The sequence below is a fragment of the Drosophila albomicans genome, chromosome X (assembly GCF_009650485.2).
Source record: "Drosophila albomicans strain 15112-1751.03 chromosome X, ASM965048v2, whole genome shotgun sequence".
Lineage (NCBI taxonomy): Eukaryota > Metazoa > Arthropoda > Insecta > Diptera > Drosophilidae > Drosophila > Drosophila albomicans.
Window position 1 is genome coordinate 33,402,537 of NC_047627.2, and position 24,781 is coordinate 33,427,317.

The 24,781-nt window shown below is 30.2% G+C and overlaps 2 protein-coding genes and 1 long non-coding RNA gene across 17 annotated transcripts; 2 read left to right on the forward strand and 1 right to left on the reverse strand.

Moving 5' to 3' along the window:
- The first annotated feature begins 446 nt into the window (after positions 1–446).
- On the forward strand, positions 447–14,229 carry LOC117577094 (double-stranded RNA-specific editase Adar). 14 transcript variants are annotated; one of them, XM_052003953.1, is made up of 12 exons: positions 447–569; positions 2,750–2,867; positions 6,024–6,111; positions 6,237–6,385; positions 7,258–7,555; positions 8,033–8,215; positions 8,272–8,552; positions 8,607–8,757; positions 9,744–9,909; positions 10,935–11,034; positions 11,098–11,577; positions 11,641–14,175. In XM_052003953.1, exons 2-12 carry the CDS (start codon positions 2,832–2,834, stop codon positions 11,737–11,739), a joined length of 2,031 nt encoding a protein of 676 aa, XP_051859913.1. In that variant the 5' UTR covers positions 447–569; positions 2,750–2,831; the 3' UTR covers positions 11,740–14,175. The 14 variants fall into 14 exon arrangements, with proteins under 14 accessions (XP_051859913.1, XP_051860060.1, XP_051860105.1 ...); XM_052003938.1 differs by lacking the exon at positions 447–569 and adding an exon at positions 982–1,312; XM_052004162.1 differs by lacking the exon at positions 447–569 and adding an exon at positions 984–1,312 and having other exon boundaries at positions 7,258–7,426.
- A 3,219-nt stretch (positions 14,230–17,448) lies between these two features.
- Positions 17,449–22,515, reverse strand: LOC117577099 (proton channel OtopLc). 2 transcript variants are annotated; one of them, XM_034262202.2, is made up of 6 exons: positions 21,806–22,076; positions 19,847–20,302; positions 19,588–19,740; positions 19,306–19,523; positions 18,099–19,073; positions 17,449–18,036 (listed from the first exon to the last, which is right to left on the reverse strand). In XM_034262202.2, the coding sequence occupies exons 1-6, from the start codon at positions 21,913–21,915 to the stop codon at positions 17,519–17,521; spliced, it is 2,430 nt and encodes an 809-aa protein (XP_034118093.1). In that variant the 5' UTR covers positions 21,916–22,076; the 3' UTR covers positions 17,449–17,518. The 2 variants fall into 2 exon arrangements, with proteins under 2 accessions (XP_034118093.1, XP_034118094.1); XM_034262203.2 differs by lacking the exons at positions 19,847–20,302; positions 21,806–22,076 and adding an exon at positions 22,394–22,515.
- Positions 22,516–23,834: 1,319 nt separating this feature from the next.
- LOC127565222 (uncharacterized) lies at positions 23,835–24,781 on the forward strand. Its single transcript, XR_007954603.1, has 2 exons — positions 23,835–23,958; positions 24,019–24,781. It is a non-coding gene; the product is annotated as an uncharacterized LOC127565222 (long non-coding RNA).

Below are 24,781 nucleotides of genomic sequence, written 5' to 3' on the forward strand. Positions count from 1 at the left end.
AAAAGTTTTTTATCCGATATTTTTGTATCGATATCTAACGCTAAAGTTGCGGCGCTATCTTGAGTACATTCCGTCGGTGAATTATTTTCGGTATATTTTTTAGTGTAAACACTTTTTTTTGGTATAATATACTGAAAAATACGTGAAGCCCTTATTTTTTCTTATGAATTTTTAGAACCGTCAATCTGTATTGTTTCACCCTTATTTATTTGTAAGAAAATGTTTTTCCCCTTACACAAATTGAACAATGCGAGGCGAAAAATCGAAGAGTGGAAGAAATGTAAACGGAGTCTAAAATTTTTGTAAGCAAGACTTGTGAGCATTACGCAATATAAATAATATTAACATTATTAATTACTTATATTCGACCACTGTCATAACATCGCTGTAAATAATATACTATCGATATGATATCGTCATTCCTAATAATGTCCACCTCTAGTTTGCATTCGAGAGTGCGTGTATGGAAAGTGAAAGCAAAAATTAATACGGAGGAAGTGATACAAAGTTTTTAATATGTATTAAAAAATCGTCTGAATATCTTAAATCAGAAATTAATATATTACTAGGTACTAAAATTTAAATATCAAACGTTTGCAAGAAAAGGAAAATCGCATTTTTCTGTATGTGTTATCAATTGATTAAAGAGAGGGAGAGGCAATCGTGCAGAGCGAGTGTTATTTTTACAGTATAAGAGTGCACCAAAGGTAGACGGTAAAGCATTACTTAAATCAGTATTTGTGTATTTATGAATTGACGCTGAGCACATGCGTATCCATATTTGACAGTAGCATATACCTTCGGAAACATCAAATATTTTAAAATTGTACTTAATAAAATCCTACAGTGAATTATAATATTGTAAAATTACGAAGGTATTTAAATTTTTCAAAGTTAAACAATTTAGTATTATGAATAGTTATGATGTACAGAAGATGTTAAATTAAGAAAGCCAAATAACATAAATTCAGCACGATGCTAGCAATTTATATAAACAAGCATAATGCATACAAACGTATGGCAAGTAACACGTTAACATGAACACTCAGGTTAATTACATAAAATATCGTCAAAAAGTCCAATTCGATTCCGAATAACATTAATCGATACATTTTTCCACCATCCCTGAGTTTGTGTCATCTCGTATTTAAAAGTGCAATAAAAATCAAGAGATTAGCTCATGTTGGTCAGACTTATGCCTTTGACATTGTAACGTAAATACAACATATTGTTGAATCAATGGAATTAAATATTTTGTGAGCGAAAACAACAAAAGATTTTAACTAATTTTGTGTGTGCGTCTTTGGCCCGTGTGAGTTTTTGTAGTTTATTTGTAGTGTTGCTAAGAATACAAGAAAGCAAAACAGAAAACAGAAACGCGATGCAAAAATCAATAATTAGTGCTTGTTCAAAGTTCCGAGTAAGGTAGGCAGCAGCAACATAACATGAAAACCAACATTAAATTAAAATATTCGTATTTAATCAATTTTATTCATACTTACATATGTACATTCTATGTGTACATATAGTGTATTTACATATATTTGTATGTATGTATGTACATAAAGAGATGCTAATTCCAATATATAAATTTTGAAGTGCATTAGAGCACACATTTAGATAAATAGATAATTGCATTGAAGGAAAATTATTTACATGTACTTAATTTATAAGTATACATTTTATATGCTTAAAATGAGACCTAAATCAACTTCTGTTTAACAATAACTATTGACCTATGTATGTATGTATATGTAGTAACTCGAGCACATTTTGTGCTATGAAGCGCTTCCATTTTGAATCCTTCAGTTTAGTACTACTTACCTAACAAGTATTATAAAGTTATGTGAGTGTTATGTGGACATGGTATCTAACATACATACATATCTACATATTGTTAACTTCTCGAATATAGGAGTTTTGGTAACAATGTTTATATAATTGGAAGTTTTTCTAATACGCTATTAATGATAATGCATAGTATATATATACCCATATATACTGTTGCATATAAAATATACATATGTAATTTCAATTTACCTGCTTGCATGGTTTCCCTGCACTAAAGTAGTTAAACCTTATAAAATGGATGATGTTGGCAGGGCGTCACTCTTCGTTTGAAAGGCGAAAGGCAATGACTTTTTCATGCTACACTTACCATTTTAAATTAATATTTGGTTGTGAATGGCAATATATGATTGTGAGTTTTCTGGGTTTAGGTGGACGATGTACATACATAATATAGAAATTACTGACTTCCACATTATTACTAATAATCCAAGATTTTCGGCACATTTATTTCCGAATTTCTAACAACCTTTTTTAAGTCCTTATTAGCGAACACATACACACAGATACAGATATGTTCATGTATACATACATCTTATATTTGAGAAGCTTTTAAATAAGTGTATAACATGTGCCTTAGCATACATTCAAACTTACTTATTCTTAATTTTTTTAGAAGTTAATATGCATACCTTCTTCAGCCGTATCCACCTACTATCAAACATTGATGCAACATTAAAAAAAATTCATGAAAAATTAGTTATAGAAATGCATTTTGCCTTTTTAAGAAGTACTTCGTCTTTTAATTTGTACTTTGCCTTATTTTAACTTTTGTATATTATTTAACGTCAGTAGATTTTTATAGTTGAAACGTTAGACAACATGGCACACATGTGTATGTGTATTTCGTACATGTAAACAATAAACTCAAGAGTGGGCTCTTTCCTCTCTTAAATTACAGTATATAAACTACTTTAACCTTAAAGTCATAACAAATTATAAAAAAAACGGTAGAAGTACGAGAAATTTCAATTGGAAAAATCATGCTAAACAGCGCCAATAACAATTTTGTGCAGCATGTAAGTAGACACGAAACGTCATTGGACGTATTATATTTTTGTAAAAATCACTCATTATTACTGCGTTTATGCTTGTGGCTTCTAAAAATAAATGTATATTACATACACTTGTATATGGGTACCCATGTTGTTACATAATACATACAATTAAACGTAATACAAGCTTATGTTAATGTTAATTGTCAGTTTCGTAGAAAGTAGGTAAATTGAGCGATAAGCTGTAGGTTCTTGAGTTTCCAGCATAATCGTAGCTAAAGTTTATATGTATGTATGTATGAAGTAAGTTTTCGTAAGATTATGCTAGTTACTGCATGATAACTTTACATATATTGGTAAATATTTATTATGTAAATAGTCTTTTTATTACCTTGAATAATATAAAAATTTTCTCTAATATACATTTTCGTTCACTTGAAAAAATTATGAGTTCTACAATAAAATGAAATTAATATTTTTTTACTTAATTAGGAGTAATATGTTTTTAAATTGTAATGGAACAAAGTTTTTTTTTTTTTTGATAATTTGAAAATATTGTCAAACTGTAATTTTAGAAATATTTCATGTTTTGAAAATATAATTCATTAAAAAATTATCAATGTTTAAGTAATTGTTTTTATTTTAAGTATGGTTTGGATCTGTGTTTTATATAAAACAATAATTCCATCTTCCACAAGTAAATCGTTACAACAAAATAGGGTACAGTAAACTCAATCATTTCAAACATATATATATATTTATATGTATATATATATCATAATAGAAATAATAGTTAATATTGAAAGTTAAGTCCATGCTGAAGAAATATGGGGCACTAAACGTAAATTTGATACAGTAGGAATTGAAATAGATATAATATTGAATAACATGTAGCAGGTGATAATTAAAACTTTTCAGATCGTTAAATAATAATTAAAAATGCAAATTTACACAAAAGTACATTATTGAGTAATGAGGAAATTCATAAAATTGTTATATTATATATGTATGTATGTAAATACATATATATGAAAAACAAGTAGAGCGAGAAGTGTTATCAATTTTGAAGGTAAAATTAATAATTCTGAAGTGTTTTATAAATGTATTGTGATTAATATTTTAATTTAAATATATGCTACAAATAAAGAGTTTATAAATAATTGTCAGATTACTTACTTTACTTTACTTTACTACAAGTTGCGAAACTGTTTTTTAAATAATAATTCTTGCTGTTTTGGTAATTGATGTATATACATTTCTGTCTAATGCATTTTATTGTGAGGGTTGTCATAATTAAGTCAAGATTCTCAGAATATTTTGCCAAGTGATCTTTGAAAAGATGTGAACAACAGGTGCAGTTGATTTTTGTCTAATTTAGTATAAGCTTATTGTAAAGTCATTTCTCGGTTGGCAGCTGACACTTTAGGTACAGGTGCACCGATATGCAGTTGAAAACATCACACAATAACGATTTCATGCGAATGTATTGTTGCTTTTGCCTATTTAAACAGGGCCCTTTGCAATGTTTCTACCAATTGTACATTTCAATTGTCTACTTTTAGCATGATTGCTATGCACACGTTTTAATTAGTAGTCCGAATTTGTATCCATTAAAAACATTGTATACCAGGCGTAATGAGACACCCGGAAGTTAAAGAGTATGTATCAGTATGTGTCATTATCAATAGCGTAAGGCGTCAGTCCTGTTCATTTATGAGTTCGTCGATTTAAGTGTCTATAAATAAAAATATCCATAAAGTGACGCGGCTTCAGTACTTTCTGCAATGATGGAATCAATTTTAATATATACATGCATATTATTTACTTTCTAGATTGGTTAGCGACGGGCACAGAGTATTTTGTATTCGTTAATCTTTTTTTCTACCATGTCACCAATGCAAAATAAAACCTAAGAACATTTTTGTGAAGGCATGAACGACGCAGTATAAAAATAAGTTCGTAAATACTCCTTTCTGTTCGACATCGGTCTAAAAATCTTGTAGACTTTAATTTGAGTATCATGCTCCATAGACGATGAAGACGCGATACACATCTTGAGTACATAACTCGATAAATAAATTTAATATATCTGAAATGCTTATACATTTTTTAAAGATATATATAATCTATAAATTCTTAATTTATATTTGTTCAGTAAATACAATAATTGTCATAAAATAACATAAATTTCACATTCTATTAACATTTACTGCAATACATAGAATTCAATATAATCCCTTTTTCAAGGTATACGATTTGTGCAGACCCAAAATACCAATAATGTTTAAATTTTTATTTTCGCACTTTCAATGCTTTATCAACATAAAAGAATCAGCATGCGATGGGACTGCGGATTTGTGAACATCGCACTGCGAAAATTTTGAATACCCGAGAATATGTACATGCACATGTGTATAAGTATATACTTCATAAATATTTGTTTGTGCTTTAATGGGATAGTGCATTTTGATTTAATTGTCGTCAGTTCAATTCTTGCCGTCCGCCGGAGATCACGTGCTAATTTTATCAGCACTACAGTAAAATTTCCAAATATTAATACTAATTGTGTGTTGTATTCTTCATAATATAATGGTGCCCACGTATTGTGTTGGAGGACACTCCAGATATAGACCATTTTTTCATCCTATGAGTCGTGTTAAATCTGTATATTTTTATCATCGACAACAAAAGTACATTAATTCGTACTCTCAAGCTAAGAAACAATGTACTTTTAATAAAAGTCATGCGCTGCTACCACTGTCCCAATATAATGTGAGTGCAATCATGTGAATAATTTGGTATATGGTAACCACAAAAAAAAAATTGTTTGTTAAATAATATGAATATGCATGCAACTCAAACTAGCAGAAAAAATCCAAAATATCGAAACCAAATAAAAGTTATATCGATATCTGTCTGATATTATGCTCATGGAAACTTTGATCTTTGGGAGTTGGAAGAGTAGATATGTAAATGTATTTAGGAAAATCCCTCCGAATCACATTTATTCGTCAGAGACGTTTCTTGCTGTGTATTTACATATTATTTGTAATAATCCATATTTATGTATTAATGTCTGGATGTCTATGTTGTATTGTAATGCTTTGTGTTAATAGTATAATTTAATTTTGCTTTATACATTTTTATACTCATAAATAATTTTCTAATTATCATATACAGACTGTGACTGTATCAACGGAGGGAAACATGAACGGATATAATCGAAAATCGCCCCAAAAACGGCGTTATGATATGCCAAAATATGCCGGTAAGAATAAAGAATGTGCTTTATATAGATTCAGTTTTATATGAAGATATGAACTTTAAATTGTATTCTATGACTATTGGAAAAGAAAAATATTTATATACATTTGAAATCTTTTCCAACAAAAGTGCCACCGAAGAAGAAAGCTGGAAAAGAACGTGTACCACAACCAAAAAATACCGTTGCGATGCTAAATGAATTGCGTCATGGACTGATATACAAATTAGAGTCACAGACTGGTCCGGTGCACGCACCGTTATTTACGATCTCAGTGGAGGTAAGTCGTGTAGAACTATATATATATTATTATTATTATTATATATATTAAGCAATTAAATGTATTTAAAGGAGAATTGGCAGACAAAGAAACCTTTCTTAGTATACAATTTGATATATGTATGTATGTATGTTGAAAGGTTTTCAAATAATTGAAATGTTTATAGTTTCTCTATTCAATTTTCTTACGTCGACACGATGATTGTTTGTTTAATTTCGATCACATAAATTCAGAAGTATTTTCATATAAATTAACTTTGAATGTTTTGAAAATACAATCGATTGTGTATTGATACAACCGCCATGACACAACTGTCCTCATTTATAACCGCAGTTAGTTAAAAGCACAAACAGTTGTGTACAGCACGCGAAGCCAAAAGCGTTGTCATTTAGAGGCTATTACAATACAATATCGTGATAGATATATATTAAGCTGGTAAATATAATATACAAAAACAATTTGAAACGAAAATCGAGTACCATAAAATATGCATATTTATGTTGCTAACTGTATATTACCTACGCACATCGAACACTAAATACAGCAAAGTGGATGACAACATAAAATATTTTTGTAAATCAGATACAAATATAATAAAAGCCAGGCTTAACATCAATTTATTAAGGGCCACCATTGGCCATAGACCATAATAAAGTTTCAACATAGCCAATGTAATTAAAATGCATATTCCCACATCAAAAATAACGCTCTTGCAAACTATAAAAAATACGAACGTTGTTTGTTTAAATTTACTTTTTTAATGTAATTTATATATATATATTTATATATATATGGTTAGTAGCAGTGTAAAGTTGAATATAACCTATATACGAGCTAACAGATTAATATAGGATGTATCTTTATCGTTTTAGGTGGATGGACAAAAGTATATGGGCCAAGGGCGAAGTAAAAAGGTGGCTCGTATTGAAGCAGCAGCTACAGCGTTACGAAGCTTCATACAGTTTAAAGACGGAGCAGTCTTGTCGCCCCTGAAGCCTGCAGGCAACTTGGACTTTACGAGTGACGAACATCTTGAAAATGGTATTGAAAACGTGTCCATTGAACAATTAGTTGAACTGATTCAGACGTTGATGTTGCCTGAAATGAATTCCAACCTTACCTCGCTTGAACAACCCACGTTGCGCCCACAAATCTTTTGCATGAGCCACAGCAAGTATTAGTGTTTTATGTTTTTTTTTTTGTTTTTATTTATTTATTTTTTTTTCTTTACTTAATTTACATTTATTTTGTAGTTCAAAATTTATCTTGTGTCGATTTGTATCTAAGACTCAGCCATAGTGGCCACTATTATATTCATATGTTTATGTGCTCAGTTATGTATTTTATTTAATAATATTAAAGGAATTTAAGACTCTAAGAACCATTAAAACCATTAAATCAATTATTTTTTTGAAGTTATAATTAAGGACTCACATGAATTTTGTTGGTAAAAAATGGCTGTTGTAAAATATTTGTTAATTAAGATTAGCAAATCCAGTTACATAAAAGACCTATCTTCTATTCGTTTTCGAATCATTGGTGAATTAATAAAGATTTTTTAAAGTATGAATACCAAATATAAATGATTTATAATTTTAAAAGTAGTATACTAAATAAAAAATATTATTTTCTTTATTAAATTGATAGATGCTAATAAAAATACCATTGCCGTGGATGGGCAGAAGAAAGTACCAGATAAAGGACCTGTTATGCTGCTGTATGAACTTTTTAACGATGTTAATTTTGAATGCATGAATATAGACGGTGCTCAAAATAACTGTAGATTTAAAATGACTGTCACTATCAATGACAAAAAATTTGATGGCACAGGTTGGTATTGCTACATGATTATACTAGATCAAAAAACCATTAAACAACATATTTAGGCCCATCCAAAAAGCTGGCAAAAAATGCGGCAGCTAAGGCCGCTCTTGCATCATTGTGTAACATCTCCTATAGCCCAATGATGGCACCACAAAAGAATGCACCTTTGCCAATAGATGACAAATCGTCTTCAATGGAATTGCCGCAAATACACGCAGATACCATTGGACGGTTGGTACTGGAAAAATTTATGGAGGTTATTAAAGGGCAAGAAGCGTACTCACGCAGAAAGGTTCTAGCTGGAATAGTTATGACAGAGAATATGAATTTTTGCGAAGCCAAGGTTCGTATAATATTTACATTTTTTGATATATTCATTGATTTTTTGTATTTAAAGGTTATTTCAGTTTCGACGGGTACAAAATGTGTAAGCGGTGAGCATATGAGCGTAAATGGGGCTGTTCTAAATGACTCGCATGCTGAAATAGTATCCAGGCGTTGCCTCCTAAAGTATTTGTATGCTCAACTTGATCTACAGTGTAATCAGGGTATGGTATATTAATTATGTTTTAATCAAACAATCATTACAATAGACACATTTGTGATCAATCGAACATTTTTCATTTGTTCTCAAATTTAGTTATCTCTAATAATCCTAATGACTATGTTTGAAGTGAAACCCTTTTTTTTCAGACAAAGTTAATTATTAATTTCGAGATTTTGCCGTGCTTGCAAGCATACTTTAAATACTTTTAAACCGTTTTTGTGAATCAGTGTTGTTTTCTGTATTAATTTTATAATATATTTATTTCATATTTTGTTTTTTGTTATAATTAATTTTAATCCCCAAGTATAACAATTATAATGGCAAAAGTGCATATCAGTTTTAAAATTGAAATATTAGACGTTATTATTACACATCCCTTTCGTAGATCAACAACTTTTCTACCATCGACAATGCCGGTGATTGAACTCAATTTGTTGATATTGTTATCTGCTATCATTTCTTTGCAAAATGTTTATTTGTTAATGACTATATGAGTAATATGTCAAAATTCATCCGATAATACAGAAATATGGCTTATTTTAAGGAACTTATGTACCTCACCCGATTTATGTAGCGTTTTAAAAATCTTACGAATTTCTTCAATTTTAATATTACTTTATACGTCACCATTGACTTAAGTAAAGTATATTGAAACCTTGCTTACTGATTCTTGGTGTTCATTAACAAATTTGAGACAGAAGGCGCCTATATTTAAACTCCTAACAGTTAAAGTAAAATTTTTTACTATAGATTAAGTAAAGACTACTTATATTATATGTACATATATATAAATATAGAACACTTTGATTTTTATATATATCTACATATATATTACTTTTATATCAGAAATTTTGAAGTTTAACTGAATACAATAATTGAAAACAATACAACTTCAAAAACAAAGAAACAACAATCTGAATCAACACAAACCCAAATCCTAACTTTTATTTACATATATTTACTTGTTTACTTTTTTCTGAATTATAGCAACAGCATATCAGTCGATTTTCGTGAGGAATACAGACGGGCAATACCCCTATAAACTAAAATCCGGGGTACATTTCCATTTGTATATAAATACAGCACCATGTGGGGATGCACGGATATTTAGTCCTCACGAAAACGACACTGGTGTTGATAAGCATCCAAATAGGTTGGTACAACAAATTTCTAAATACTATTATTAAAAATATAGAAAACTATGGGAGATAAAATTAAATGCAAAGCAATTACAAATAGCTTTTTGTTAGTTGAAAACAACGTTTTTCTGCTAATAAATTGAAAGTTCTTATTACGAATGTGTTAAAAAGTGAAGAAAGTGTTATGTATAGCAGAATGTATATTGTGATAAAATATTAATCCCAAACGGAAATATTATCAAAATATATTTTGCTTATATTTGTGCATCAATGTAGAGAAGCAATTCCACCTTATCGTGGTCGGATGGGAGTTAAATGTGCCACTTGACAATTTTAACATACATATTTTAACTCACTCTATAGTGACTGCTGTTACTTTTTAATGTAATTTTTTATAGTACATAATATTAGAAGCATCATGAATTTGATGTTTTCTTTTGTCATAAAAGACTGCAAACATCAAAATAAATAGGACAGAAAGAGAGAGAAAGAGGAAAATGCAAGTGTAAGAGCAAAGAAGTAGAATAAATGAAATAGAGTGAGATAGAACTAGAAAAGGTAAATGAAAACGAGAAGGAACGAAAATAGTTTTGCTGAGGTAAGATGGGGAGCGCAATAGTAAACTACATTCAAGTTGTGTAATTAATTAATCAGTTGCAGTCAATAACGAAAGAGTTTTTGACTTAACGCTATCATTGCGATTAAAAATTATATTAAATATGCACTCTATCGCAATTATTTGTCTTGACTTATGCAACTTCAACGTTTTATGGTCAAACTAACATATTAGACGGTCTTTATATTGAAGTTTTTTTTTATAAATATATTTGGGGGTGTCATGTAATATTCAGATCATCAGGTTCACTTTATAATTATAATTTATCCTTTTGTCATTTCTCGGCTTACCAATAAATACATGCAACTAACTGCTTTTGGATTTTCACATAAACGTTGTACATGTTTCTATACTGATTTTTTTGGCTCCAATGGTTTATTCCATTAACTTCGGAAATAAAATTTAATCAATACTAACGAATAGAAAAGCACGTGGACAACTTCGTACAAAAATTGAATCGGGTGAAGGCACCATACCAGTTAAGAGCAGCGATGGCATACAAACATGGGACGGTGTATTACAAGTAAGTTACTTACACTTATACCTTCGTCAATGTATCAACTTAAATCAATGTCAATTTATATAGGGTCAACGTTTGCTTACAATGTCGTGCTCGGATAAAATCGCACGTTGGAATATTGTGGGTATCCAAGGATCGCTTCTGTCTTCCATTATTGAACCTGTATACCTGCATTCCATCGTATTGGGTAGTCTTCTGCATCCAGAGCATATGTACAGAGCTGTTTGTGGACGTATTGAAAAATCCATACAGGGACTTCCACCACCTTACCACTTAAACAAGCCACGTCTCGCATTAGTAACTTCTGCCGAACCTCGAAATCAAGCTAAAGCACCGAACTTCGGTATTAATTGGACAATTGGTGATACTGAATTAGAGGTGGTTAATTCACTGACTGGCCGAACAATCGGTGGCCAAGTGTCAAGAATTACAAAACAAGCTTTTTTTGAGAAATTTGGCTTTTTAATGAAAAATTTGCCAGGTATGCCTACTCGAAAAGTTAACAAAGATTATGGAGAGACAAAGGCAGATGTAAAGGACTACCAGGTTTGTAATGGTCATAAATGTTAATTCTGCTCTATACATATAACATTCCGTATTCTTTTGCAGACAGCGAAGCAAGAGCTCTTTTCTGCGTTTAAACGAGAGGATCTTGGCAGCTGGCTAAAAAAACCAATTGAGCAAGACCAATTTGGGCTTGTCGAATGACTGCATTCAGCGATACCGTCAGCCGGATATATATGTAACAGAGTAATTTTTTTTTAAAAGACAGCAAAAACGGCAAGCAATTAATAGATTTAGATACTATAGCTTATATGAATTCTTGCTATGTAGACTGCAATTATATTTTGGTCCAATCAGAATAAAACCGATTGAATTCGATAGATAATCCGGTTATATATCGGGACAACAACGACAAACGTTTTGGTTTAAATATTGGAGTAATGAGATTTTTTAGTAGAATATTTTTAGAATAGAGTGTAGTTCTATGTATGCTGGAGCTAAGTAAATAAGTATTATGGCATCTTACTTAAACGAAATTAATTTATAGTTTATGAAACCTATACCTTTAACAACTTCTAATAATTAATTTATTTATCTTAAAATTAGTGATTTTGTTACTTCCCTCCACCATATTTTGTGAGAAAATGTGTTTCAAAATATTTGTATTATTTTATTAATTACTGTATGTATATTTATATTTAAACATCCATATATACAGTTGGCTTTAGTGAGCATATAGTACAGCATATTTAAAATGTAACTAGCATAACTGAGTACAATATACATATGTACACGTGGGAAAATATATACGTACTAATATTTCATAACTCTCTTATTTATTAAAAAATAATAGATAATATTATAAAAAAAAAACCGTTCCAAAGATTGTTACCAATTAAGTTTTTATTTTTAATTAAACTTTTTTTTTATTATTTATATTTAGGTTTATGTTTATATTTAAGAAAATATTATATATTTAAAAACTAGATTACCTTAATGGCGTCTGCATTGTTACAGATAAAAATTATTGATAAACGTGTAGCAATTTTGAACAAATGATTTTGAAACTATTTAAATTATCTTAATAGTTATCTCTCTTCTATAGGACAACTTGACTTCATTCAACTCTTCCTAATATAATTTATCATGCTATTGATAATTTTTCAAATGCTTAGGGAACACTAGAGTTATAACAAGAAGATATTTTAAATATGCGTAGCTCACTCTGGACTTGCTTTGATTGTCAATCAGCCAACACAAACAATTCTATGTATATAGATTGTAGATTGTGATATGATGACTTTATTGTTATCAAGAATTAGTATGATTTGAGAATTAACACGTCTGCGGCCACTTGAATTCTTAATAATCAACACATTGGTTTCAGATTCAAATTTAAACAATAAATTTAACACCACCCCACATAAGCTAACAACTAGGTTAAAATCTTCCGATTTTGTGCCATCTCGTTCCAACATAAACTTATCATTATGAGTTAGACGAATGATGAATTTAATATCTTCCATAATATCAGAAAATATTCGCTTATCAGCGAGAATAATATGCATGTACAAAAATCTTATTTACAGAAGTGCCTTTATGGCTCATTTATCTATTAATTTTAGCGGATAATTAAATACGTGGGCCTTAATCAACAAGAACGTTCAAGACTTAAAAGCTAACTCTATTAATAACTACTTTGAGTAATTAATTATTTATCGACAAGTCTTATTATGTTTATAATTTTCGTGGCCGAAATTGAAGCTATTAATTGTTTTTATCCAAAATTTAATATTAAAATTACCACTTGAATATGAAAATTGATTAAGTCAAAGGTAGAAGTTGTTCATTTATTCGGTTCATTCATATAGTAGTCTTTCAATAGAATTGAAAATATATTTTCAATACATTAGCATGACGTATTATCACTCGACGTTTACATATTCGTAATATAATATTTAGTACTCCAGTCAAAAACTCCGTTACATCATCACATTAAAAAATAAATTTTTTTTTACCCGAATATGTTTAAAAAAACAATTTGGAATTGTACTTTCGAATTATATACTTTCTTATCCATAACATTTTAGTAAATAAACCAAAAAATTAAATACCATGGACAAGTTAATAAGTTTACTACGGGAAATAAAAAGTAATTTCCACTGTCTTCGCAGCTTTTAGTAAACGAAAAATCAATCTAAATTGAGATGTATATGTAATTTTACATTCAAAACAATAGAATATTTGTTACTCAATAATAAATTACAAACTACAACTTAAAAACCAACCTTCTCTATTTTTTTCTTTATTTGGATTCGTATGTTTGGTTTAAATTTAATTTGATAAAATTAAATTTATTTTCTGGGGTGCCAAACGATTATTGCTTTGATTAGTTAACGACTTTTTAGTCGCGAAACTAATTTTAATATTAATGGAGATTTGCACATGCGTACATGCGGGTAACATTCCTTTCCTTTCCTTCCATATTCCTTTAATCTTTAAAATATTTCTTGGGAATCATAAGAATAATTTTAAAATTGGGTTATCAAAACTATACAGTAGTCGAACTTTACTCTTAACCATTTATTTATAATAATGTAAATAAAGTAAACAAAATAATTTTGAAATTTAATTTAATTAGAAAAAATCACTAGACAGATGAAATCTCAAAATTAGTAAGATTGTCAATTGATTGCCGTTTGCTCCTATTTTTTAGACGTTAAATAAATTAATAAAATACCGTCAATACTCCAAAAACAGAAACTAAATTCTGAAAGCTTTTATTTTTAAACATTTTGCTTATGTAGCTTTTTAGATTTATATCGAAAGCAATACAAACACTTACATCTTAACTTAATTCTATATATGTATGTAAAATGTAGTTTCCTTTGTTATTGAATTTTCATTATTTGTAATTCATTATTTTTTATGTCGACAATATATTTATTATTCAATACTATTTAGTATTTGCTTTACATTTTTATTATTTAAATTCTTCGTGTCTGAAATATATTATTTCTCAGGACTCAAGTAACGACAAGTTATAGTTTTACATATGTAACATATATGTATGTGTTATTTCATTTCATTTCATTCATATCAGTGCGAAAATGAAAGGTTATTTGACAGTTTCAATTTATTATTTATTTATTTGATAATAATATAGGAAAAATTGGGACTGGTTTATTGAAAATGTTGCTACGCAATACCTTAATTATTATGTGTACCATGAAATTATAAGTATCATAATCAAGTAGCCCTACGCTACACAGATTTAAAACGCATTCTATCGTAGTTAATAAACATAAATGGTCTTACAATAAATCCATATTTTCGTTGACTTCATATTGGCAAACAACTGTATATCTATATCTAATTATAATATACTATTCCTTAATAATAAATAGAGATTTAGTAGTGCATAATAATAAAGATACATATAATCCAAAATTTGACCTTAAATAATAAAATACTGTGATACTATATTTTACTAGTACTTCCAGCATAGCTGCATTTTATCCATTCTAAAATATTCTAAGCTAAACAATGCTCACACAAAAACAGTAAATTATATGTAGTATATTAAACAGTCAGCAAAGAAAAAAATTTATGTATGAGAGATATATGTAAAATATAGTTATTGTTTTGATATGAGATTCTTACTAAAACTAATCAAATAGACCATGCGCCGCGAAAAATTTAACTATTCAAATAAGTCGGAAATTTGAATACATCCAATTATCTTACACATAGAGATTTTTATACTGCATATAATTATAGTCTACTTATTTGTTTGCGCAACAATTGCTACAATCGAATTGGATGTTGAAACATAAAATGGTGATTTATTTTGACAAAAAAATGTTCTCCAATAATACAACCATATGTGATGAATATATTGTTGCAAGTTACGTAAATGCACTTTATAAAGTAAATAAAAAAAACAGTAACTGTCATTTTAAAGATAAAGTTTATATTCTATTGACATTAAAATCACTACAACTTTTAATAATTTTGGACTTACAATAAATCTATATCATGCATGTACAAGCAAATGAAGCGCGTAGGTCGAAAAAAGCAAATGCATGGCAATTAAGACAAATTAGTTATTTAAATCTTTTCACTGTTCACTAGCAAATTGATAATTTAAATTAAAAAAAAATATTGAAAAGAATAACAAATCTGTGAGTATCCGAAAATGACAAAATCCTCCAAAAGTATATATTGTTCAACTTCGATTGTTAGACGTATCATAGAGAGCATTTCAGTCTGTTCGCATATATACTTAGATATTGCGTTGTTGAGTTCCATGCAAAGCAATTGTTTTAGAATTCGCCACAATTCTATCCGGCCTTTATAAACAGACAATTCATATGTTAGCATATAAAGTCCCAAAGTTTTGAAATATAATAAACTTTAAAAGATTAAGAAATCAATTAAATAAAACAAAATCACCAGATAAATCAATTTAGTTTTAAAATCGTTAAAAAACTGAGTATCAACTATTCTAAATCAATATTCAGTAGCGTCAATGAAATTTGAGGCGGGGCTACTAATATTATTGAATACATAACTATTTGATCAATTTGAATTATTTTCATCCAATACAACAAATGCAATATATAAATAAATCGAATCGATTTCATTGAGATATATACTTATATATAACCAAATATATTTTAATATTTTATTTTTTCGGCTTTGCTGTTTTTTATTGATAAATATTAATTAACTTACTAATTTCGTTAGCATTATTTTATTATAAATTATGTTTAATTTACTCAGTCGTCGGGTAACCAAGCCATGTGCGTTGAAGTGTCTAGACTGGCATTCTTATTATTTTTATATATTATAGCGATACAAACATACAGATTTTTACAAAAATTAAATATTCACCAATTATACAATTGTAATGAATTTAATAATCAAAAATCAAATATTTCAAAAGTATAAAATTAAAAAGTAATATAGAAAACGCAATTTAATATACAATTGCTTTTAGGTGAACATATACGAAAATAACTTAATATCCTTTTTCAAAATGTTATGAACAAAAACATACATATACGAGTATAAATAGTTACAGAAATGTATACAACTTGTTGCAATCTATTAAATTAGTTTGCGGTATCTATTTATATTTTATGAAATCCAAAATGCTCCTATTATATAGGGAAGTTTTTGAAAAAATTCATTTATATATAACCGAAAGTATAACAATTTAGCATACATAACGTCTTAAAATATTTAAACATGCAAATCTAAACTTACTTATTTGTAGCAATATAGATTCTTCAATAAATATGCTTTAAAGTAAGCAATATTAAACGAGATAACAGTTTGCTTCTTACCAAAATAACTACAAACCAAATGTCTGATATTGAGTTTCCCATAATCATTTTATTGCAATAAACACTCACAACGTAAATAAAATTGAACAAATAAATAATAGTAAAGATGCCTCCTGTTCTATAAATAGGCGTGACTACGTCAAATCACTTTGATTAATGGTCTTTTCGTTCAGAACTTACTTATATGGAGTTTTAACACCAAAATATGTTTAATTTACTTCAAACATTGTATGCGTTGCTCCGCTGGATTACTATTTAAAGTCCTATAAAATGACGAATATATTATTTATGATAGAATTTCTATCATATAAAAAAGGTAATTTTATTGCAATTATATAAAAACAAACAAACAAAAACGCACAATAGTAAATCCAAAAAAAAACTTTATTTCTGTGTATATTGCGAAGGAATACTGTAGTCGCAACAAAAGATTATAACATAAATGATTTAGCCTTAAGCTAAACATCGGAATCATATTTTTAGATAATACAAACTTCGAATTATTTCATATTGTTATTTTTTAATTTAAAGAAAATATTATTAGGATGTACATTATTATTATTAGGATGTACATTAGGCTAAACTCTTAATTTGCATAAAAAGAAAATTGAATTATACATTTATCAAGTTTACTAATGTGCTTTGGCTTTGTAAGTAATTTTCCACACTTCAAACAGACATATAGTAGAGTGGAAGCGATAAAAAATTGCCAAAGGCATAGATATATGTGTTATAATCGTCCAGCCCCAAATGCCAAAGAATTCTAGATGCGTCTCACGAAAAACAGCTCTACCTTTGATTAAAGTGTTGACAAACCATATGGCAATGTTTGCGACCAAAAGAAATGTAATTATCTCTCGTCCCGGCTTTCGACGCACCTGTTTGGAGCCTTTACAGCGACGGTGGCTGGCATGGAGAATGAACATAGTTTGCAATGAGGTTTGTACAACACCAAATACCTCAGCAATAATGCCCTCAATTCGATCGGGTACTGTATCCCATTTGGCAAAGTAACTGCCAAGTATGCTAAACATGCCATACAAATATACGCCGGTCTGGGCAACAACTAGTAACAGGTTATCCAGGTCCATGGAGTGATGTTCGTCGCTAGTATCCTTTATGTATCTCAGATCTCGCATTAGAATCATGCCTATCACCAGGAAGAAAATGAGTAAATTAAAATGTTGTTTGATATTGTTCCAAATTAATTACCGGTTATTATTGCGGAAGCGCACATAAAGTACATGAACGTTTCCCAAAGCGTAACTTCCTGAGTCGCGATCAGCTCAAAGCCAGGTTGAGTGTATAGCACAAAATACATAATCATTGAAATAATAGTCATGACAATTATCAATATACCAAAAAATAGGCCCTTGTGCGATTGAGAGCAGTCAACTGAAAAGTGGTGGGCTGGCTTCTGAGTCACAGGTTTTACTGAGTTCTTGCGAGTCTTATCGATGTCTGGAATAGATTTTACGGTTTTCCACATCTCAAAAAGAATAACTGCACATATGAGTGAGTATTCGATTGTACATGGAAAAAGAAATGGTGATAATTGTTGAACTAGTGCACCCATTATAGTTGTGCGTGAGCAGCCATTAAATGATGGTGTGGGCACCACCATCGAGCTATTGCTATTAATGGACGTTGAAATGTTCGTTAATAAATGGTGTGCCACTTCTTCTGCGGTATGATTCACATTTATGAATCCATGGTGAATTGATCCGTTTGTGTGCAAAGACTCGTTTACAGCAGACCAGTTAGGTCCACCATATGGTCCATTGTGTAATACAGGATCCAGGTCCGGATCAATGTCGTGATGACTTATATGAAATATCTCATGCTTTGTCTCTTCGACAAGTACATACAACCACTCACACAAGTTTGTGGCCACCATATGCATGAGACCAAACCGAGATGTTACTTTATGGCGCGCCATGTCCATGTATGTGGTGTTAAGGAATATAAACTGTACTTGTGCAATGCATAGAACCATACGACAAATTGGAGTAATGGCTACAAAGACATCATGACATCCTGCCTGACCATTTAGTTCAAAGAATTGACCGAATTCCAATCCCGAGTATACCATTGTACCTATGGCAAAAGCAATGGCACCAACGCGCAAGTAAAAACTTCCAAAATGAGTGACTTTGTGCTTTAAATGAACATTGCTGTTCTTTTCGTCTGAAACAAATAAAAGTTGTGTTAAGAAATTAGTAACTTATTGACAATATTATTTAATCATATGGTAATTAGCCTTACGCTAAAATAATAAAATTACTTCACCATACAAATATTGTACGAGTATAGAGTATTTTAACATGTGTGTCAGGCGTCTCAGAGACGAGCACACTCGACTGCAGCTGTCACATAATTTTGTATTTTTACTGAGATAACATTCATATATAAAACTTACGAAAATCCTTAAGTGCATTGAATAACGACCGGTTACGAAATGCACTTATGTATACAAATATCACGAACAGTATGCTACCAGCATAAAGGTAAATATAGAAGCCCTGATATACATATGTAGGTATTTGATCTGATATGACTTCCGTGATAGGAAGACACACACCCAAGAGCACCAATAGCTTGCAATATGTCGCAGACAAAGCAGAACTAACTGCATCGCTATAAAAAGAAGAGAAACATTTAAGTTCCATATAATGTAATGTATTTATAAATATGCTCTTACTTGCCCGTTCGCCGATTCTTTTCTTTTTGTTGTTTGGCTTGAAAACTTTTTGCACCGCTGTCGTAATAAGCATTGGATCCATTCCGAGCACTGCCTGACCCGCTTTGGAAATTTATGGTTGCCGTACTTCCCGTGACAGTTCCATTAAGATTTCTAAGTCAAAGGCCAGACGTCAAAAAATCAGATTAAAATTGCTCATTGTGTATTACTATATTCATGCGCATTAAGAGGAATATAATATTATTAACACCAGTTATACCCTGCATTCCTGGAGTTCCTTGGATGTAATAAACTTGGATCCTTACGTCCTAGACCTTGCGGCCGCTGTGTGAGTATCTCTTGCAGTAGTATGGATGGACGTCGTGAAACCTGAATTGTGCAGGCTGAGTCGTCGCGGTGAATTCCAATGATTGGTAATGGTAAAAGAGCCTGACGCTGGCTATTTTGTTCTACTAGGTCCAAATTGGTTTGAGATTTTGCCAGCGGAGATATGGGGTGTGACATTATCGGTATATTATGATGGCCGCAATGATCGCATGCAGTCCGGGCGTATCGTATCACAGAATTAGAAGTAGCGGCAATGGATTTATTAACACAGCTTGAGAGCTGGGTGTCCGATGGTGGCGTTTTTGCAGGTGTTAGACGGGAAAATGATATCGATTTTTTTGGTTGCCTTATGGTAATATATTCGCAACTGTCGGTAAATACTTGGTTCCTGGCGCAAAATTTCGAATTAATTATGTAACAATATTAATTGTAATATTGTTTTGCATATCGTTGCACACATATGTATGTCCCTATGTATATTATGTAGACAGACAAACTTATGAACAAGGAATAGGTTCACAAAATCTAATCAAATTGAAAGACCTCTGGTCAATTTCAAATTGTCGAATCAACTGACATTACTATATGAAATTGTCTCATGTTGGTTGACTGCATGTTGACGAGTTCACCAAATGGATATCATTCGGTGTTGTCGGTCGATGGATTTTTGATTGATTTTTATGAGCCTTAAACACTTTCATAACAGACCTGTGGTCTTAAGAAGCTTGGAAGCACCCATAATTAACAAATATAACACCGGCACTGAAGGCTAACTTTACAGAGCTATTGCTGATTGATAACAAACCACAAATAATAGCCCATAATCAATCAATACATTTTTTAGATAGGTTTTGTTGTTCTTCAAATGTGAATTTTGCTTTATCAATGATTCAAATTATTTTACCCTCTATTCATATAAAAAGATAGAAAATAGAATAAGATTAATATCAAGATCCGAATGAAAGCCAAAGTTAAAGTGCACTTGTGTACTCTTTTTTGAGGTGGTTGTTTATTCATTCGCAACTCAGACAACATTGTTTATTTTGGGAATGTGAAAAAATGCAAAATGTCACTTTCTTACTTCTGGTATTGTATAACATATATGTTATGTTATTTGAAATTATTTACTACAAATATTGTAGATATTTTCTAACTATTCATATATTATTTATCTATTTTAAGGCAACTTCCGATGTATTCTTTTGGTATCTTCAAATACGATCAATACAACGAAATTGTCATTGATAGCTTACTATTACTTTGGATTAATATTTAAGGCAGCTGTAAAATAAGTGTATGTGCCTAGAAGTAAAATCACGATCTTGAAAATGGCAAATCTGCAGCAGAGCAGAGATTTTACGTCATTCAAGTTTAAGACTGTCTTTGAAACCTATGTTGCTATTCCGTATTTTAAACAGTCAACTACTATATTTACTTTACTTCAAATTTTTTTATATCAATTGAGTTCGACAATTTTGTCACAATTTTCTAATTTATTGGTCAAATACAAATTGGGTTATTTATGGTACTATACCTATGTACGTATGTATAGCTGACTTCGAATGTGCCTTATATATAGAGCATGTGCTAATTCAACTACAATTCTCGTAGTATGTCATTAACGGAGATCAGCTAACTATAAAAGTAAATACATATATCAAGCGCGAAAAATAACATTGTTTTTTTTAATGTGAAAGTGAATCATACTTGCTTGTAACTTCAACTTTTATTACTCCATTTTTGTTTTGAATTAATTCTTATTTGTGTATTACTGATGTTACTTCATATTTCATATATTTAAAAAGTTTAGCATAAATAAAATAATTCATTTTCTTTATATACATATGTGTGCAACTTTGCAAGCATTTATGGTAAATCTGTAAAAACGCACTTTTTGGTTTGCGCCGCAACGTCATCTCTGTAGTGAACACGCTGTTTTGTTTTCCACAACGTTATCGGTTCTTCGTAAAAGTTGTTTGTATTTATATTATTTAGCGACATGTTAAATTAACTTGGGCCTTGTCTTCAAAACAACTTTTCAATGCTATCCATTTGATAAAAAATTACTGAGATAGGCGAGATAGGCTGGGCGAAAGCTAGGCGTGTACAATTATTTCTTAGTCACCCCAATATTTAAAAACTCCGTGCGCTCATTTGATCGACTATACACCACTATGTTGGCTGTAAAACTGAAACTTGCAACATCTTAGCAATAAGCTCCAGTAACTCGCTACGTGAGCGCTAATGTTTATGTTAATCATTAGCAATTATTAGCTCTTCTTCGTGTCGCTGCTTTCACACTCTTGATATAATATTCGCATTTAGTACGTATACAAATGACACAAAAATACATGTATATTACAAATTTAAATATGCTTATATTTGATATAGGTGAGCAATATACTTTTTTAATTTAATTTACAAAGTAAATATATTTAATTTCGTAACTATTGTGAAGAGTTTTTAGTTATGTTCTCACCTAAACGTTACTGACGGCATTCGTTCGTAATTTATTGTTAAATTTGGCTCCAGCATTAATTATTTAACATTAACTTTACCTATATATTTTAAGTAATTTGTTTGTAATAATTAATAAGGCAGAATGCGCTGTGTTAGTGTTTGTGCTAGCACTGATGTAAGAAAACTAAAACATGAATGTGTATTGAAATGTATACTTATCATTTCTCCTAGATAATGCTCGAAGTTAGTAGTAGTAGTTGAAGTACGCGTCATCATTGGATATTTTTATAAGGAACGCTTTTAATCGACAATGTGTAATTTGTTTCGAACTTAATGCTTAGGTATTAAATTGCTAGCGATATTCACGAGTTTTACCGGTGACAAACGAGTGTAAAGATAACATTTTGTTTGAGTTTTTTGTTTTTATGAGTGAAATTACAATAAAAAAAGAGATTTAAGTAATAATGAGTAATAATAAAAAATTAGAAAACAACTGGTTAACACACATAAATATTAATATGTATATACATACATATATATTGTGTGTAAATAAATTTATAGTATTATATATGATTTTATCAAAGTTTTTTGTAGTGTACTACTTACTGTTTGCGCTGTTTGGAATTAAAAGCATTAAAATATATCGTTTTAATCTAGGAATTGGAGTTGCAACCCAGATTAATACTACTATAGATTATGAAACAATTTACCATGATTACAATTCAAATTCTTTTGAGAAAACTGAAACTGGAAAACTGCAGAAATTCAAGTTAAGATATAATACCTATTTATATGGAATACACACACATATGGCTGTATTTTGTATAATGATGTACTAGTCGGGTTTCCACACAGTATGCAGGTTTCGTCGACAACGAACTTGTTTGTTTTTTGTGCTTACAGCCCGCTGCTGACGAAACCTGAGTTCAATGTGAATATTTTACGAAGCGTTGTTCACCAAATTTTAACAAATTTTAATCTAATTTGAACATTATTTAAAAACGTAACTATTTCTATAATAAATAAATATATATATAACTATATGGTTACAATTCTTGTGCACTGCTGCTGATGCTTCGTAAGGAGCAGACAGTAAAACATAGGGAAACATATGAAACCTATGTTTAAAAACGAAGTACGTCATATATACATAAATGACTGTCAAATTTAATGGGCTATTACGCGCAGAATATACCATGGAGCTCAATATATACTTGATCTGTGATCTTGATCAGTGTTGTCGAAAAGTATGTATCTCTATCCCCTAGGTGCTTATACGGATAGACTCGACTCGGCTATTGTCGCGAATATATACACTATATGGGATCGGAGAAGACTCCTCCTGCTTGTTAAATTATATTATCTATAGGTACAACACTATATTAGCCTTTAGTTAGCGCGTATAAAAATTATAACTATGATTACAAAGACAAATCAGAAATTTGTTGAGAAATAAAAAACAAAGTTGCTACTCCTATACACTTTGACATAATCGTCTACAAATAAAAAATTGTTTCTTTGGCATGTATAAAAACGTTCTTAGAATTTAGTGTGCATATTTGGAAAAATAATGTGGATATTTAGGTAAGTATTTGGAGATATTTTTTAAAATCTTTATTTAATCTAATTTTGTGTTGACAACAGAGGCAGTCGCATATTTATCGCAGGCATTATATCAAGGACAGAAGAAAAATTGCCGACTAATAATGCTTTAATAACATGGAATCATAAAAATTACCACTTTAAATCAATCGATGCGGTGCATATGATATATGGCCCTCGATTTCGTCAAATGTACCTGTATGGCTGCCCTGTATTTCATAGTTCTATTTCGACAAGTGCAGAAATCAAGAACAGTGCGAAATCTGAGGCAAACGATGTTTTTAATAGTCGAACTAACTGCAATGGTTATATAAACCAAACATCCATATTTGAATACAACAATCCACATAATTCGCCAGCAGTATCTTCATTACTTACATGCAGCGAGCTTGAATTATTATGTATTCCGCACAAACACGATAATTTGGATTATATGAATAATATAAACTCTTTAAACCTGACAAATGCAAGTTCATTAGTGATTGATCAAAAAGGATGTAGATGCATCTTGTGTATTGACAGACGAAAATTAATTGATTCCAGTGTCTTGAAAGCTAAGCGCTTTATTGATGATGCTGTACACTATTCTTGCGTATCTGTCTGCGGACAAAACGGCGCGTACTCATTTAAAAACAAAACTAAATTGTATCTATATCATCTAGTGCACTTGGTCTTAGCGATAGCTTGCTTTCGTGGAATTTTATAGCTTTTTGTTTTAAAATTATTCTCAGAAAATCTCTTAATTTATAAGTAGTATATAAACAAATCGATTGATATTGAACAATAAAAAAAATTTTGGTTGCTA